At 40.0% G+C, this 19,394-nt stretch overlaps 1 protein-coding gene across 2 annotated transcripts in view; it reads left to right on the top strand.

The window, feature by feature from the left end:
- The window catches only part of GALNTL6 (polypeptide N-acetylgalactosaminyltransferase like 6), a 934,503-nt gene that overhangs the window by 763,725 nt on the left and 151,384 nt on the right, over positions 1-19,394 (top strand). For both annotated transcript variants that reach the window (XM_019733270.3, XM_074338318.2), the window contains exon 7: positions 1,105-1,288. In XM_019733270.3, coding sequence (XP_019588829.1) covers positions 1,105-1,288 — 184 coding nt within the window. The remainder of the gene's footprint in view (positions 1-1,104; positions 1,289-19,394) is intronic.

Below are 19,394 nucleotides of genomic sequence, written 5' to 3' on the forward strand. Positions count from 1 at the left end.
CAGTATTAGTTTGTTATAATAAATCTTGATTAAATGCATATTCTTGGGAAGAATAGCTTCACAGGCAGCTATTCTCGGTGAGCAAATTATGCAAATGCCAGTTCTCTGCATGGGCTGTTAACATGACATGATAATAGTATCTACATGGAAAAGGAAGGAAGGAGCTAAAACTAAAGAGGGTAACACCTTTCTGCCACATGAGAAGCACCGTGGTGAACAGGAAAGACCACAGATTTTAGGGTTGGACCGTTCAGCAGAAGGTGCATCCTGGATCGTTCTCTCAAAAGATGAGTGACCTCTGACAAGTTATTTAACTTCTCTGAGCATAGTTTCCTCATATGTAAATTGTGAATGATAATAATAGCCACCTTACAGGGTTGCTAGGAGGATTAGAAATAGCATGAGTTGGAATCACTTAATAGTTGCTCAAGAAATTAATAGTAGCAAGCAGAGTAGAAGTAGTATCAGGCCCCCTCGTATAGTTTTAGATATGGTGGGAGAAGATGGACATGTATAGCTTTGATAAACAGAGTCTGTACCAAAGAACAGTCGCAAAATAGGACTTGGCAAAAATCTCTGATGAGCCTAAGAGCCAAGAATTCTATGTATGATCTGTCAGCATTTAGGGGGCAACAGCCATTATGGCCATTATAAGATTAGATGCTAAAAAAGCCATGAAGTTAAATATTTACATTTGGAGCCTCCAGAAAGCAGGCCAATATTTTCTCAGCAGGCTCTAGCTGTATGCTTGAAGGAACACATTGCTGTTTATACTCCACGCATGTTGGATGCACTGTAGAATGACAGATTGAGGACAGGTCAGAGCAACATTGTGACAGAGGTAGAGCTAAATGGACTTCTGCAAGTCTCTCTGGGACATAACTTTCTTAAAAGAAAACGCAACAAACTAATTGCACCTAATCACTGTGCCATCACATTAAGTCCAGCATTCAAATGGAGATTCCACAAAGTGCTCTGATGGCAACAGGGAAGCAGGCTGCATGCCTTATGCGTTAGGAGGGCTCTGTAGGCTTCTCTTTGCAGAAAAATGATAGATGACCTAGGCAGGCATGTCATTTCCTATTTTGTGCTTTCATTTTTCAGACCAAATTGCACTAAACCACAAAACCATCGTGTGCCCCATGATCGATGTCATTGACCACAATCACTTTGGGTATGAGGCACAAGCTGGGGATGCCATGCGAGGCGCCTTCGACTGGGAAATGTACTACAAAAGAATCCCCATCCCTCCAGAGCTCCAGAGGGCAGATCCCAGCGACCCTTTTGAGTGAGTAGCAGCTGAGGGAGGGGCCAAGGGAGAGAGGGCAGGTAACTCATTCCAGGGTGTCAACTGGGGACCCCCTGGGGACCGGTGAGAAACATTATCTCGAACAAAATGGGATAAAACAGGTGGCAACAATATGCAAGGCCTCAGAGAAAGGCCAGACCTAAAAACTGTAGAAAAATTACAAGCAGTGCTAAATACATGAACTTTTTCCGAAAGTTAGCCCAGGGATTGCCCCAAGCATACTTTTATCTATTCCCTTATACTATGCTCTTCTGATCTCATTAAAATGTTTATAATTTTAAAACTTTCATATTTTTCTTAGTGCAGGAAACAGGTCTGTGATTGAGGCTTTGCAACACTCTAAGAGTCTGTTTAAAATGCATTACAATCAATATTGTCTTTTCATTAATAATATGGGCTGTAAAAGTTTGCAGTAGAGAAGCTCTCAGGTACAAAACCACTTCGGCGACGCTAGCACTTTAAATTACAGTAAACGTTTGATAAACATCAGGAAAATATTTTCTCCAATTCTAGTCGCAATAAAGATAAACTCTTGGGAAAGTGAAGGGGATTTCAGAAGACATTAGCCTGATAAAAAGGGAGAGAAATCATTTTTTTGTTTTGTTTTGTGATAGGAAGTACACTCATTACATATTCAGAATTTCTGAAGGTAGGCCTCTTCAGACTCTCAAATTGCTCGAGAGTTTTCGAGAAGAAATAACGAAGGCACTTTGTTACTCTTCCAAATCCTTTGGCCAATATTTCAAAGATATTCAAGACTATGAGACAAATTTTAGTGATGTAAATGGAGGCGTTTCTAGTAAGCACTGGAAGCGGGCCCAGCTGAGATACTTTTCAGACTTCCTGGCAAAGGGGCTCATGAGGGATTTAAAGCCAGTTTGGGGGTTGGATGGTGGGGAGAGGGCGATACCTTTAAACACAGCACAACTGTCATTAGATGGCAGGTGACAGTGGAATAGCCACACTCCAGTTGTTACTTTTCAAGGTTGTCATGTTTTAAGGGTTAAAATTTATCCGTGATGGCTTTTCAAATACTGTAATAGTGACTGGGGTATAATGCCCTTCTAAGTGGACTTTACTTTCACTGCAGTAGCAGAGTGGAACTCCTTTTTTCTGCAGAAATGGGTTCAAAACACGACCAAGGGAATCTCAAATGGTGAAATTTATCAAAGTATTCTCCTTCCCTGTGCTGACGGTTGGAATTTTTATCGGGTAGACCCAAGCTGTAGCTATCACAATAGAGGGCACCTGGCTTAACCCCAGAGGGGGCAGAGTTGGTACTTTTCAGAATTAAATTACCTCTCATTCCTGTCACCTGCTGAGGTGGTTGCTGTCCTGTCCAAAATTGCATTCGTCTGTTGAATTCTACGGCTTTGCTGCTTTAAGCCCCTTTGATTCCTATGAATGTGGACACTTCAGCCTTTTGTAATAAATGTAGCTTCTAGGAGGTGTCCACTTTAATCTTAAAAACTGCATCTGCCTTCCTGATAATAAAAGAATGGTTACCCAGACAGCTATGAGCAGTGTATCAGCAATTCCATTATCGGAAGTCACCTGAATGTGCTCATAAACAGATATGCTCTAGGCTAAAACTTACTTCTCTAGATGTAAAGCGTTAAGATACACAGAACAAATGTAGTCTATCTATATATCTCTCTCATAGTATTTAATGTTTCAAGTGGCTGCTTCAAGGGGTGTGGGAAGCCGGGGAGGAGGCTGAAAATATAAAAAGAAAGAAACTAAAGAGTACTGTATAAATATATTGCAAACGCCAAGACTTTTCATGCACTATATATGGAAACATTGTCCTAAGTGACAAGATCTGAATTCTCTCATTTATTCTGCCATTATTTGGATTTTTTAGTGGCTATTAACTACAGTAGTGTGTTTCAACCTGCAAAGCATGTGAAATTAGTGGGGCATGAACGGGAGTTAATTTTTAATGAATTGAATTGAATTGAAAATTTTAGAATATTATGCTAATGTGTAAGTATAAGTATTATTTCTCAAATATTTTGTTTTATTCATAATGCATATATGATCCTGGGTCATGATATAAACTGTACTTCTTAAAAAGTTCATTAAAAGAGTTCAAAATCTACTAACTTCCTAAACTGGAAATCAAGACCTTCAACAATCTAATTAGGAGGCAAAATGAAAGCTCATAGATAATTTTAAACACCAAGAAAAGATTTACTTATATTTGCACCATGCTCTAGTTTTCAGACAAACTTCTGTTGGAATATGAGAGAAAATGCAATATTCATAGTTCAAATTATCATATGGCAGATACAGTTCTGATTGGATTGGAAACATTTGAGAAATGTTCTTGTCTTTAAAAAAAAATTATCCTTTTCTGATGGCTTATATCACAATGGTTTTAGAAAATTCTTGTTATTTGTGACTTTTAGGTTTCCTCATTCCTGGTTTATCTCTCATGCAGGGCACTTAGGAATGTAAGCCCTTTCTGTGTGACAAAACATAATATGCTCCTTTAGTTGTGACACAAAAGGAAAGATGTTTGTTCATTTGTGTTCTGACCACTAACTTACTTCTCCAACATTATCTCAGCATCTACAAGTGTAGAAAGGACCAGAAGAAACTACTTTGCCCGCCTTCCCTTTAATGCAAGCAACCAGTAGACAATGTCTAAGGCAGATGACCAGCCTCTTCTTAAACTTGTCATGGAAATAATATTTGCTACCTCAAAAGATCTTCCATTCCATTAGACTAATTAATAGAAACCTTTTCCCTTGTAGTAAGAAAAATTTTTCTCCTTAATCCCAAATTGTCCTGCTTGAGACACCAGGAATGTCTAATTCCTCTTGGATGATAGACTGTTAAAACATTTGAAAATAGCTACCGTACCTATCCCTTCCTAGAGGGAAACAAAAAGAAACTTTTTCCTTTTCCAGGTCTGTTTCACGTCTTCCTGCTCCTCCAGAATCTTGTGAAAGATGATGCTCGTTGGTATAACTGTTCGATATATGTAAATTCACTTGACTACTACAGGCTCATCTATGTTTCCCCAACTTGTTCACAAGGATAGTGTAATATAGTCCGTCTACTATATCAGGTATTCAGACCCTGATACATGAGTCTCTCAACCATAAAAATAAAGTTAATTGCTAGGGAATTTGCACTACTTCTGGAGATCATGCTGCCTTTTGCTAAGTACTCCCAGTCAATTAGCAGTCCATTCAGTTTTGCAGATTCACTGTATTTTTTCAGAATTCACCCCTATCCTGTCTTTGAGTTATAGAGACATCACTTTGCCTCTGTCAACCTTCCTCAGATAGATCTCCACAATTCCTCCAAGACTTCCAAAACCTAGAGTTTTAATCACCACGGGTAGAATTTTTATATGTAATCATTAGCAAGGACTGACATTCTCTATTTTCCACCAATATATATACCAACAATTTCCAAAATTTTTAAAACAGGGATATCTGTACTTGGAGGGAAAAACCTCACAGGCTACAAATATCAATTTATATTCCCAGAAACCCCTTTTTCCACAGATATATCAGTTTGAATTAAGTGACTTCTCATCTATGCCAGTTACCGAGCCCAGAAAAATCCCAGGTCATGGATAACAATGGCCATGACCTGTTGCGAGGCACGTAACGGTTGGCACTTCAAATACCAAAGATCCCTTGAGAGTCTCAGAGCAAAATGTAGAATCCTGTGGGTGATTCTGCAATCCAGAAATATGAAGCATAGCCCATGCCAAAATGGATAAAATTCGACCTCTGTGTTATAGAGAGTTGTGTCACTGTTACATGGAAATAGAATGCTTTCTAAAGATATACTGACAGTGTCTTCCTTTGTTCTTCCAAGGGACAGACAGCTGAGAGATCCTGGGAACTTGCTGACTCTTTTTTCTATACAGGAGTGTGAGACAGTATCAATGGCCAACGCCATGGGAAAGTCAGTGCCTCTTGAGTAACAACTATAATGTTGTACTAAATTTAAGGTTAGAATTGAATTGAATCAGAAAAAAAATGTGCAAATAATCATAAACATTTACCAAGCTAGAAGAAACTTTAGAGATAATTCCACCTCCCATTTTTACAGAGGATATCCATACCATAGAGTCTAAGTGACACAATTAATAAATTTAACAGTTCCTACAGCATCTGGGGTTGCTGTCTCACCATTCTGAGCTGCATTCCTTCTTCCCCACCATGGCTGTGGGGAGAAAGTTAAGAGTTGTTAAGTGTAGACAGGGACAGGGCTAGGAAACTGACATACGTTGCTAACTCATTTAATCTTTGTCTTAAGTCTATGAAATAAATAAAACTGTCTGAAGTGGTACAGATGAGGTCATTGAGGCTCAAAGAGGTTCAGCAATTTTTCAAAGTTTATATAGGAAACTGAAATAAGAACCCAAACCTAAGGATTCCCACTATTCCATGGAAATCTCCACCTCCCTTTCTACTCAGAGAAGATACATTCTCTGGTACTTAAAGAATAATCATGTTCAAATTTAAAAAAAGGTATTTTCAGAGAATACAATTCCTCCCCAAACACAGTAGCAATACTGGTAAATAAATGTCGCAAAGCATCAGTGGCCTTCATCAATTCTTGCAGCAAGTCTTGTCTCAAGACATTCCATGTTCAACCAAAGTCATTCCAAGGTTGCCTCATACAGATAGAAAGTGCTCGCACAAGGGTGCGTGGGGGAAGAGTGTGAGTGGGGCTGAGGTCTAGCTGCTCCCCTGCTCAGAAGACCATCAACCCAGACTTGAGAAGGGCTCTTTCTCCTTGGTAGGCACAGAAGCTTCACCTTATTTATGCAAACAAGAGAACAACAGATTGAGGGTCAAGTGACTTGATGCCTAGAAGGAATGACCAGCTTTGGTCAGTACCTTATTGATTGCATTCATTGACATTCAAAATTTTAACATCCCACTTGGATAAATTCCAGTGAGGACTGAGCTGTACCTTAGATTACTCAGAATTTGAAAGTAAAGATAGCCTCTTTACTCAAAACTTTTTCTATGTGGGTTTTCACCTAATATTGGTCATCCTGAATTTAATTAGTATTAGCAAGGAATAAAACTGACTCCCCATGGAAAACGAGACAGGTCAAACTACGTATGAATTTAGTGTAGGATATAAAGAAAGAAGGGCAATTTTAGAGGTCTTCTACCTTTCACCTCTGAATTGAATCAGGTATTGCTCATCTTCCCCTTTCTTCGCTGTCCCCTATCGGGCCATCTCTAAAGCCTGGAGTATCAGGATGGGAGGGTGGGAGAATTTTCTTCATACTCTATTTCTCAAGCTACATGATTCTCAGAAATTTTACTGTGATCTTCAAGCAATTGCTTCCCAACTTTGCCCTCTTTTCCTCAAAAAATCAAATTGATGCAAAAAAAAAAAAACTTCTATAGTATTAACTGCCTTGATCTCAACCTCCAACCAGATCATTTTCTACAAGTAAGGTTTTGAAAGTATAGTTTCAAACTTTTGAGGTGATTAGGTTACAAAATATGTATATTCATCAATTTAGTCTAGGGATGCATTTCAGGGAGTGAAATAGGATGTTAGCTCACCAAAATCTCAAACACAGATCTTGCCTCAACTTTAAACTATTCCAGAAGTCCCCCCAATTAATCTAACCAAATCACCTTTTCATTAAAGCTATGTAGTATGCTTCACAACATTTGTCTAGCCCTTCACAGTATGTAAAGCACTTCACTACATTATTTAGTTGATCCCTTGTAATAATCCTTTGGCATGGGCAAAGTAGCTATAGTTATTTTTCCAGTTTTGCAAATAAAGTGAGAAACAAAGAAAACAACTAACTGATAAGAGACAAGAATCAGGAATCAAATAAACATCTTCATTTATTTACTCATTCAGATTTCAAATCTTAGGTTTAATCAATAATCTCATTAGATTCAAATCAATGCCTTCTTTCATTCATTCAGACTTTAAATCCTAGAGTCAATCAATACTTTTCCTCCCTTTTGAAGAAAAACTTAGGCACTTATTAAGTGAAGTCATTTTATCAATTAATGTTTCATTAGTGAGTCTGTAATACGTGAGAGCAAGAAAGGAAACAGATTTCCTCATTCTCCATACTGTATTTTTATGAGTAGTGCTGATAGGTTGAAAATGTCAGCTTTCAGTTTCTTCCTAATGAAGGAAAATGTCAACAATGCCAGCTTCTCGTCTGTTTATAACAAGATCTAATTCAATATTTGACAACTGCAAAAGGACAAAATGTTTAGAGAAAAATACTGTCAAATTTCTAACTGGTGTCCTAATCTACAGAGGGCGAGAACAACAGAAATGACTCGAGGGTCTTAAAAACTAATCAAAACATTGAATAAAATCAACCTTCCTCAAAAGTCCCAAATGAAACCACACTGAAGATTTTTTTAAACACTGCAGCGCAGACAGAGACGTTCCAAAGCAAACTTGTTAGTTACCCATCTCTCTCCTTTGAAGACCCCTCCCCAATTCTGGCTCTCCAGGGTCTTTGACTGCCCTAGTCCTCAGTATCTGAAGGAATTATTATCCGATAAAATATTTTCACCAAGGGGTTGTGAGAATACTTTTCTCTTGTCAGAAGCTGCTCCCCAGAAATGACTCTTTTTCTTTCTTGGCAAGTAGGATTGATCTTTGCCTGAAAAAAAATAAAAATAAAAATAAAAACAATCCCTATTGCTTTCTCCTCTTTTAGCATTAAAGAATAATGTCAACAAAATTAATTCCTGAATTAACAGTGACTGCCCTTATTCTGCTGGTGCCACCCTGCTCTTCTTTCCTTTGTCCTCCTCTCTTGATATCTCTGGGTTCCTGACGTGGCCTTGGCTTTCAGGTATGCTGTTTCTGATTTCTGACCATGTGTTTGGTGTTTTGAACTTCTTGTTTCTGCTGGGTCACTCCGTCACAGGGGACCTGGTATGTTATGTTATTTTGAAAGGAGGTAAAACATAGTCCTCCATCCTGAGACAGACTTTTATCCCTGTTTACCCACCACTCAGGACCGTGGTCCCAGTGAGCGCCACAACACCCTTACCGTGATTTTGTCCTAACTAGCCCCATCCTTGTTTCTTTGGTGACATCTCTTCCTGAACCTTGGACTTCCGACTCTCATCCCTGGTCTTGCTTCACTGCTGTCAGGTTAGTTAGCTCCTCTATAGCCAGGCTAGAGACTGAATTCTTCATCCCAGACAACCCTGGGCACCATCAGCCAATCACCTCTAGAGCTCCAGTGCCATCCAACTGTTGTCAATAAATCTGCACCACTTCAGACTTAGCAATGGCTTCCTATGTATTGAAGAATTGTGGAGTTCACACACTTGGATTGATAACTTTTTGTTGTCCGTTTATCTGTTCTTTCCACCGTTACCCACTGTGCTGTAGTTCCCAAACAAGTGTTCTGCATCCATCTTTCTCTCTTACGTGCAATGAGTATTTGCTGTGTGCCTCCCCTACCCCTGTGATATGACATGAGTCTACCTAGCACTAATCCTTGTCTGGACTGTTTTTATGAGGTTCTGTGCTCTATTATATAATCACACTGTATCCAGATTCCTCTTTCTAGTTCCCCAGCCTTCTTTCATCAATTATGCTGGAATTTAGCTAAGGAGGAAATGTCCATGACCCCATGTGAACATTGTCGCAGCTTGCCTTCCTAGTACCCAAGATTCAGCAACATTTACTCAACCTATGATAGCATCATGCTGGAGCATGGCAGAATTTAACAGAACCCTCTGCCATTCACCCAACGTTCACCTTCCCTCCCAGGTGAGAGGAATATAGACCCAAGGCCTGGACGTATTCAGCTTTGTTTTCTTACCTCAGGTTCATTGTTAAAATACCTGCTCCAGCTCTGCTATTTTCTTTATTTCCCTTCTCAAGTCAACAACTTTTGTTTTTTCCCTCTAATCATTGCTAACAGGGATATTAGAATGGAAACTTCATGAGGTCAGGAAGGACTGTTTTGTTCAATTTATTCAGCACAGCACCACTAGTTCCTACTACCTGTATGTAACAGGCACTCAATAAATATTTATTGATTATATAAAATAAATAAGTTCATGAGAGGAAATGGTTTCACAACCATTTTCTATTTGAAAAAGAGGTGACAGTTTTTCAGAAAAGGTTACTAGCCAAGAAAAATGCTATGGCACAGGATTTGCAAAGCACAGTACTTGTAAGGTTTCACCCACAGACAAGTTTGAATACAGCCGAAATTCTTGAAGGGGAGTGGTGGAATATAAAGAAGAAAAAACAAATTGTGGTTGAGACCAAACTTCAGAAGGTCTTTATTCTGCATGTAGAAGGAAGAGAGATGATAAAGGGATTTTTTTAGGAAAAACTATCTGGCAGCAGAAGGCATTCCTGGAAACATTTACATTATGAATGACAATTAAAAGCATTTAAAACCATAATTCAGGAGATAACATCTTTAACAAAAAGGCTAGTTCTTAATAAAATAATGATATTGATCTTTCAGTTTTGTCCATTTCTAACAAACACCAAGATGGTATAAGAATCTAGGATTATCTATACAGATTCCAGATACCAACTAGAACCCAATGGGAGAAGTGGGCTGTGAGGGAACTTCCCAAAAGGCTATGCATGAGGGCAGGACTGCAATTGGCCAGTAGACCTGGTGGAGATTATGGTTTAGAAATGGAGGGTAGATAAGCATAAACAAGCCTGGAGAACATGTACAGATCTGAAAGTCCAGGTAAGAAAACTAAACCTTACATAGGGTGTTCCAATGAAGACTTGAACGTTTATATTAGAAGAAATGATGACAACTAGAGTTTGGATCCAGGAGTCAGCTCGCAGTGGTCTGATGGTGCTGAGATGGTACTGGACTTGGGCAAAGAATCAGAGGACAGAAAGGTTTATAACTGGACCCAAAGGTCTAGACAGTAAGCAATTAAAAGTCTCTAATCCTGAACTTGTCTGCCACAGAGATAGATATAGTATCATTATTATTATATTAGTATTTTAAGTTATTATAATAATTATAATTATGATGATGGTGATTACATTATCATTATATATATGGTGGCATATATACAGTCATGTACCACATAACAACATTTTGGTTGATGATGGATCATGTATATAATGGTCCCATAAAATTATAATGGAGCAGAAAAATGCTTATCACTTAGTGACGTCATAGCAATTGGAATATAGTACATTATGCACATGTTTGTGGTGATGCTGGTGTAAACAAACCTACAGCACTGCCAATCATATAAAAAGATAGCACATACAATTATGCACAGCACAGATTACTTCATAATGATAATGAACAACTATACTACTGGTTTATGTATTTTTACTGTACAGTTTCCATATTTAGACACACAAATACTTAGTATCATTTTGTTACAACTGCCTACAGTATTCAGTATAGTAACATGCTGTACAGGCTTTTAGACTAAAAGCAATAGGCTATCCCATGTAGCCTATGTATGTGTAGGAGGCTATCCCATCTAGGTTTGTGGAAGTGCCCTCTATGATGTTCACACAAGGGCAAAGTCATCTAATGACACATTTCTCAGAACATATCCCTGTCTTTAAGTGACACACGACTGTGTAAATTTTGCTTATAAATTGCTTCAAATTATTTTTTTAAAGAAAGTGTGCACATATGAATAATAGAAGTGGGAAAGCGATAAAGCCTCGCATTGAGTCTATGCTGATGTCGTCTGAGATGGGTGATCCTCATTGCAGATCACATAGGAAAGTAGGTGAATGTCTCAGTCTGTTCCGGCTGCTATAACAAAATACCATATACTGGGTGGTTTATAAAAAACAGAAATTTAATGCTCACAGTTGTGGAGACTAGGAAGTCCAAGGTCAAGGTGCTGGCAGATTTGGTGTCTGGTGGGAGCCCACTTCTTGGTTCATGGAGAACTGTCTTCTTGCTGTGTCCTCAACCTGGCAGAAGGGGTGAGGGAGCTCTATGGTCCCTTTTTCATAAGGGCACTAATCCCATTCATCAGGGTCCAGGAACAGTATCTACAGTGAGGCCACATTCACAGAGGTGCTGATTTTAGACAGGACCCTAATTTCCTCCCTCAAAAAAATAATCAAGCAACAGTTATGTCTAATGGCAGGAAATATGTGTGTGTGTGTGTGTGTGTGTGTGTGTGTAATATATATATATATATATATATATATATATATAATTTCTTGAGGTAGAGCGATCTGGAAACATGTTAATGTCTGTTTTTGTTTCTTGGAGTGCCAGTAAAAATTGGACAAAATAAACCCTTGAAGGAGGGAGATTACTTGGCCTAATTCACTGGAAGGCAAAGGCCCAGACCATCTGTCAGGATGGACAGCCTCATGCTGGCTGAACGGTGGAGACCTGGTGTCTCCAGGCTGCAGCCTCTGACCCAAAAGTGACCTCAATGGCACCTTCTCACTTCAACCTTCTCTAGTTATGGAACTCTGTGACAACACCGAAATGTTTATTGCCTTCCTCCTACATTTTGACTTGTTCTTCCATCGGTAGGAACTAGAATGGAAAGCAAAGAGAGTGAACTGGGCCCAGATCCTGCTTATGGAATCCGCAGAGCAGGGCCAGGGGGCAGGAGCTTTACACAGCCACAGTTTTCCCAGCTGCACTGGACTTGGAAGAACACTTACCCAAGGCTTCCAGAGGGACAAATTGAGTAAAGAAGGACGTTAGAAGTATAAATGAGAGAAAGGAAGAAAGAATTGAATCATAAGCCAGAAAAGAGGAAGCAGGTATGAACAGCATGTAAGTAGAGGCCAACCATGGAGAGGAAAGGCTGTGACTAGCATGATCAAACTGGGGTCTGTGCTTACAGACGCCACTGTGGGAGCCAGCAGGATTTCCCACAACCTATCCCTCCCATTCAAAAGTTAAAGTGGAAGGTGAAAGGATTAGAAAGTACAAATTAGTAGTCACCAAATAGTCATGGGGATATGAAATACAGTATGGGGAATATAATCAATAATGTTCTAAAGATTAGGTAGGGTGTCAGATGGGTACTGGACTTATCAGGGAGACCACTACATGGACGGTGTACATGCCTGACCACTGCATTGTACACCTGAAGCTGAAGTAGAATAGTATTGAATGTGAACTATAATTAAGTATATATATAGTCATGGGATGTGGAGTACAGCAGAGAGAATAGAGTCAATGGAATTGTAAAAGCATTTACAATGTCAGAAGGGTAGTAGCTAGGGAGGGGTCTATCGCTTTGTGAGGGTTGTAAATGTCTAACTGTTAAGTTGCTTTGTACACCTGAAACTAACGAAAAAGAGACAAAAGGTACAAAGGCAAAAAAAAAAAAGTTGAAACAGAAAGCGCGCTTGCTAAGTATTTTTCCTTTGCTTAGCGCTGCTCCAAAAGTTAAATTTTCAGTTTTTATAGTAATAGAAATCTGACAGACAATAATTCTACCATGCATTACAGGTTTCAAACCTATAGTCACGACTCAACTGCACATAAATGTAACCTCCTTCCTAACTGAACCCAGCGGAGCCCCTGGGTACAGTTTCCATGAGAGCAGCAGGGCTGCTTCCAACACGTGCAGGGCCCAGGGCAAAAGTGCACACGGAGGCCCTGGTGGGTTATGTCTAAACATTTAGAAGTTATAAATCAAATTAGCAAACTAGCGAATTTTGTTCTATCTTCCTACCTTCATAAATATACCTTTCAAATCAACCTAGAAGGCCAGGTTGGCACGTAGAATTCCTCCTGAAAGTTCCACAACTTGTGATGGCAGCGTGCAGCAGTACGTCAGCCCCTGGAGCCCCTGTCTCTTCCCACATGTTCTGTCGGCACCTCAACAGCCTGTGGGCATCTGCAGGTGGACACTGAAATACACATATCCTACTCTGTCCATAAAAATATCTGTCCTATGGCCAGCCCTCAGCTCCAGCCCCAGGAAAGAGAGAATCAGAGAAGAGAATACCGAAGGCCTTAGGAGCAGGCTCAGAATCATTCGTGGGGGGACTCATGCAAACTCAAGGAGCCAGTTTACAAGAGGTGTGCAGTCTTCAGGGGACACATCACTTTAGCCCCAAGACCTGCCCATCCTGTAGGCAGGGGAACATCCAAAGTTGATCAGATCATAGACCCTCTTTCCTGGGTCCAAGGTCACTAGACAGCAGTGAGCCTTTGATCTCGTCAAGTTAAATTCCTTTTGATCCAGAATTCAGTCTCGTACAGGTAAATTCTTAGTCAGTTCTCAATTCAAAGTTAGTGTATTCAAAAATAAAATTTCGTATCGAGACGGTTTTCCTTTCCAAGTTGCTCAGCTCAAATTTCTTCCAGTCTTCTTCCTCTCTAGGATGGCCTTTTGATATTAGGGAGAGTCATGATAAGGGAGAGGGGTCATCTGACGTTTTATCTTTCTCAGCTAGCTTTCACTGAATTTGAAGTAAATATAGCAGATCTTTAATAAGAGGCTTTGTTCTCACTAGACCCCTTGCTATACGGTCCGCAGTTGTCATGTCTCTGTCTGGCCTCTTGGCATGGTATCGCCACCCTCCCTCTGACTCAACTCTATCTAAGTTCTAAGGTTTCGCTAAGTACTAGTCTGTAACTTAACCCACAGCTTTGGTCTATCCAAATCTCAGAGATAGGGCCTTTCACCCTACCCTTATCCCTGTCTGGTCTTCTAGATTTTAACTCTCATCTACCTATGATTTATCCTCCTCTAAGATGTGCAAGACCATCTGATTCTCCTCCACAAATATGCAGGCTATGGGGACCTGGGAGGCCTAATCTCATACCCCAGTGTAGCTAACCACACCATACCACCCACTGATTCTAATAAGCTGCCTTATGTTGGTCCAAGCCTCTCTCCTAGCTTCTGTGACTCCTGTGTTCCTTGGCTTGTAGATGAGTCTCTCTAATCTTCCATCTTCACAGGGTGCTCTCCTATGTATCTTCACATTGTCTTCCGTCCGAATGTGTATGAGATGCAACCCATGAGAGAAAAGTTACAAGATAAGAATGTAAGACATTCACCATCCATCTAAATGCAGTATTACACGCAGAAAACAGGGAAGAGAGAGAGAGAAACAGTGCTCGGTCCTCAACAATGTCCACAGGGAGTGTGTCTGCCTGGCTGGCTGGCTGTGTCCTTCCCATTTCGTATTGTGAGTGCTGATAATAGGCACTACATAAGGATTCACTGTATGAAGAAATGCGTGAGGAGTCAGGATTTGCAGGGATACCCTGTGCTAGATCTGTCCTTCCATTCATCCCTGGGGACCTCATTTCTACTCAGGCTCTGGTGTTTGTTGCCTGCTTTCTGTCCAGCACAATGGAAATAGATGTTAAAATATTTATTAGATAGTAAATGGGAATACAGGGACTGGACCCACAACAGGGGGATTGTTCTTGCCTCTAGAATGAGAAAATATACTGAAGATGTTTAAGTGCATATTTATACACAAGCGAATTGGAATACCATAAATAGCAACTATTTGTAAATCACAACTGAGCGATTTTCTGCTCTTTGTCTTTTCAGAGAATGATAAATAATATCGTTTATGTCCTTTCAGATATATCCTTTAAGTAATAGATTTCTGACTTGCTGATGTGTTTCTAATCTTTGCTTCTTGGTATCCAAAAATGTAACTAGGCACAATCTGAAAACTATTTCTTGGCTCCTCTGACATATTATTCATCTTGGTTTGAGGAATATTTTCTTCCAATTTTATTGAAGAAATTCCCTAGAAGTTATGGATAACTAAACAAAATCTGATAAAATAAAGACATCTAATTCTGTAACTGTTCTGAGTCTATAAAATATACTGAAATTCTGTGCTGCTGAAATAACTTTTTGAAAGACACACGCTCCAATAAAAATACATATTTATTAATGTTATACATAGGTTATCTAGAACGTATATACATTCAAATAAATTCCACAGAAAGACGACTTCTTTCCAACTGAGGTCACATCAATAAGCCACATACTTTAACTAACATAATGTAGTGAATTAAATATAGCAACAAAAAATTCATTAAGACTAATGCATATACTAAAATAGTTAAAGAGAATTTTTCCTAAAGAGCCTCTTTTGTTTTATATTTTCAAGTGCCAGGTATAAAGGAATGCCTATATAACCAGGGCTAAATTTTCCTACCTGAGGAAATATATGCAAATGATAGGCAGTGAAAAGACGACCGATAGATCAAATCTTTAGAAAGACCCTATCTTTTAATTTTAGAATTATTGTAGAAATCTAACCTAGAATGAGACTCCTGTTGCTGTGATACTTAAGTGAGCGTAAGAGTTTGCTCAGGCCATTGTTTGTATTATACCACCACCTGCTGGAAGGAAAGGTAAGTTAGTGTAAAAGAAAGCATTGACAAAAGGTCAAAATCTTTGTCTTTGCAGAGGTTTTGACTCTTATAGGTAATGCACACGGCAAAACAAGTCAAATAGCTGCCAGGAAAAATGTCCAAAGTGTCCAAAATTAAAGAAAGATGCAACAAGCCTTGATTGTAAAATCATCAAGCAGCAACCCTATTGTCATTATTTATACATGAGTTGATGTAGTGGCAAAATCTTTCTGAGTTCACGTCTAGCGGAGTTCTCCTGAAAGAACGTGGAGACAGAAAAAAGACGGATTCCCGAGATTCTCAAGGGCACTTTAGGGAGTTGTGTGGGGAGATAAATGGCTAGCACTAAAGGTAGAAAATGAAAGTGGGAATTAAAAGGCCTGTGTTCATTGATTTGCCATAATAAGCATATAGGCAGTTGCTGGGCAGGCCTGGAGGCTACAGTTAATTCATTTTGATCTAGAACCCAGAGCAATAAGAGATAAAGGAAGCCATGTCTGTGTTCTCTCTCTCTCTCCCTCCCCCCCCTCCCTCTCCCCCTCCCTCTCTCCTTGTCTGCTGATGAAGACAGACATAAGCAAACACCTGCAATTCATCCTACAGTGGATGCTTGCCCAGACTGCTCTGAGTTAATCTGCCACGAAGGACTGTGGCAGAGAAAATTGGAGTGGTTGGGGCCTGGGCTACACCTTGAACCGTCAGTGCAAAAAGAGAAAGATGGTGGGAGAGAGTCAGGGAAAGAAAGGAAACAAATGACTTCCATGGGAAAGAAACTGTGTAAAAGCACTGACAGGAAATGGATAGGAAGCAAGAGTGGAGAGTACAGGGCTCTGACCAGTTGTGAAGGGCCGAGGGGAGTCATCCCAGGCTTTTGTATGGCCAGAGCCCAGGTTGGCCACTTGCTCAATTTGTAATCTTGGAAACGTACTTTACTTCTCTAGACCTTGGACTGTTCCTTGGTAAAACACAAAGTATTGACCTTGATGGTTGCTGACTTCCTTAAGCCGCATAATTGAGGTGCAAATTTGAGCACAAAAATAGTCTAAATGACTTGTGAAGTTGTCTTTCAAGTAACTGTTCACCTCTGAGGGATGAAATGCATATCAGAGGAGATGCTCCTGTATCCAGTCTCCCAAACTTGAGGACCCACAACCACAACCCCAGTCAAAGGTCAAAAAATTACTAATCATAATTACAATAATGGCTTCTGTCATTTATTGAGCCTCCTCTAACTACCACTTACGGCCCTAGATGTTTTCCTTTCATTGACTTTAACCCTTACCACAATCCTCCAGCTAATAATTAGTATCTTCATTTAACTGATGTGAAAATGAAAGCTCATGGAAATTAGGGAACTTGCTCAAGGTCACACAATTAAGTGGCAAAACAACTTCACATTTAGGTCTGTCTGACACCACCCTCCATGCAGTGGGGTGACTCTCAGACACATAATTATTTATCTGCAATATAAAAATCAATAAAGCTAAAATCTGCCTGTTTCAGAGAAAACTGTGTGTGGGAATTGTGGCAAGTTACTCCTAGGTCTTCAACCAAGCTTAACTGGGATTTTAAATAACATAGAATGTAGTTCCACCAGTATGCGTTCACTGCATTTCTAGTATGCTAAAATATTTTAAATTGGACCATCCTAATGCTTTTGAAGACACTAAAGGGCTTTGTAGTTTGACATTTTTTTTATTATCTCTACCAGTAGCAAACCCTGATTTAATGGTCTGTGCCTGCGATAAAGCTTAAATGACCACCATTCCCTCTGCGCTGCAAAGATGTGTGACTGTACAAGCAGAAAACTGTCTCACCAAAGAGGCTACATTTGCTGAGCTGAACTAACCTGGGGCCAGTCCTTTGGGCCAGTCCTCAGCAGGTGTGTAACTCAGGCCCAGGATTAGAGAAATATCTGTTCTTGACATCCATCCATCCTACCAGTTCTGCTCCCAAGGCTAGGTGAGTGGTTAGAGTGGGATGTTATCTGGGGCCTTATTTCCATAGAAACCATCTCTTATTAGATCTCTTCAAGGAGAGAAGATAAGACCAGCCCTCAACCAAGATATTAAGGAAGCACTTCCTCTTCCTTATTCACATCCCACATCCTATTTCCTTCATTCCCACACCACTCAACAACCAACAATATCCTGGCCGATGAAACCCCAAGTGTTCTATGAAGAACCCAGCCTATGCCTCTCTTCATGAAATGTCTGTTACTTAGTATAGCTTCACCTTTCTCCTCCTCCATGAAAACTCCCATATCTTTAATATGGTAACACTGAACTATGTATTTGATGTTAATTTTTTTTCATTTAAACGAATTCATACTAAAAATATGTATGTCTAAAGGAACCCTTTACCTTCTAGAACCTGGATGCTTACTTAATTAGCCAACTGAATCTTTCTTAGCATATCAGGAAGTATAGATAAGATATGTATGTTTCTCTAGGTATTTTCTCCAAGATATCAAAATGTTTTTTTCAGATACTACCAAATGAAATGCCATAATTTTACTTCAAAATAGTATTGAAAATACTGTTGCTATTATTAATAATGATTCCTGGCATTTGCCTAGCAATTTACAAAGTAGTTTCACATATAGTTTATATTTGATCTTAGTAACAATTCTGTGAGAAGCCTTCTTAAGTATTATAACATCCACTGTACATGTGAGGAAACAGGTATTTCAGTGTCTTGTTCAAAGTCACCTGGTCACCAAGATTTTGAAGCAGAAACTAAACACAGAACTTCTAACTCCAAGCTCTTTTCATTCATGGGAAATGTTTTTCAAGCAAACAGGAGAATCAGAAGGCAAAATACGTTGCTCAAAACCAGGAAAATGGGTTGCACCCAAAGCCTCCTTGTAACCAACTCAGCATCCTGGGTGTTTGGTTTAGGACCTTTCCGTTTCAAGTGACCAAAACCCAATTCAGGCCAGCCTACGGAAAAACGGGACGTTGTGGGCCGACATAACCCCATTGCAGAAAGGGCAAAGGCCTCGCTTCTGTAACAGCTGGATGTGAACCTTGAAAACGACTTGGACTCACTTTTTCTGGTGTGTACTTCTCCCACCTGGGTGGCTTCATCTTCCCAGGTTGCTGGATAGGAAAGAACCATGGCCACAGGTAGTGCCTGTCTCACCGCCTTACAAATGATTTGACTTGTCTCAGCCTGGATCACAGCAGTCTGGGCCCCAATCATTACTGCCAGTGTTAAAGAAGCTGGGATTGGCAGCCCCACAGAACCACAGGGCAAGTGTGTGTGTGTGTGCGTGTGTGGGCGGTGTGTGTGTGTGTGTGCGTGTGTAGGGAATGTTACCCACTGGGCAGGAGTGCACTTCTGGGCTGACACAACAATAAATACCTGTATGCCTGGCCACAGGACCAGGTCCTAAGCTGGATGTCTAGCACTCAGCTTATGTAAGTTCCTCAGAATGTCAAAATTCTAAATTAAATTGCCCAATATTTTCTCTTCCCAATATTCTGGAACCCTTAGATTGACAGTTAGTGGGAAAACTATAATTTAAGGGAGAAATGATAACCATTTGTCCTTCTGAAGATTTGCTCTCAGTGGATTCCAGAGAGCCCTTACATTGAAGACAAACTAGAGAAGGCATCTTTTCTGGTTACCAGCACTGGCCTAGATAGCATGTGCTAAGGAAACCAGAGGAGATGAAATCTGCCTTCGTAAACTGAGAATCACTTTGGGCAGCCCTCTTCCCCCTGGCTTTCATCCCCTGCTTCCCTGATCTTT

This window comes from Rhinolophus sinicus, chromosome 15 (genome assembly GCF_057876585.1).
Source record: "Rhinolophus sinicus isolate RSI-liver-muscle chromosome 15, RSI-T2T, whole genome shotgun sequence".
In the NCBI taxonomy this organism is placed as follows: Eukaryota; Metazoa; Chordata; class Mammalia; order Chiroptera; family Rhinolophidae; genus Rhinolophus; species Rhinolophus sinicus.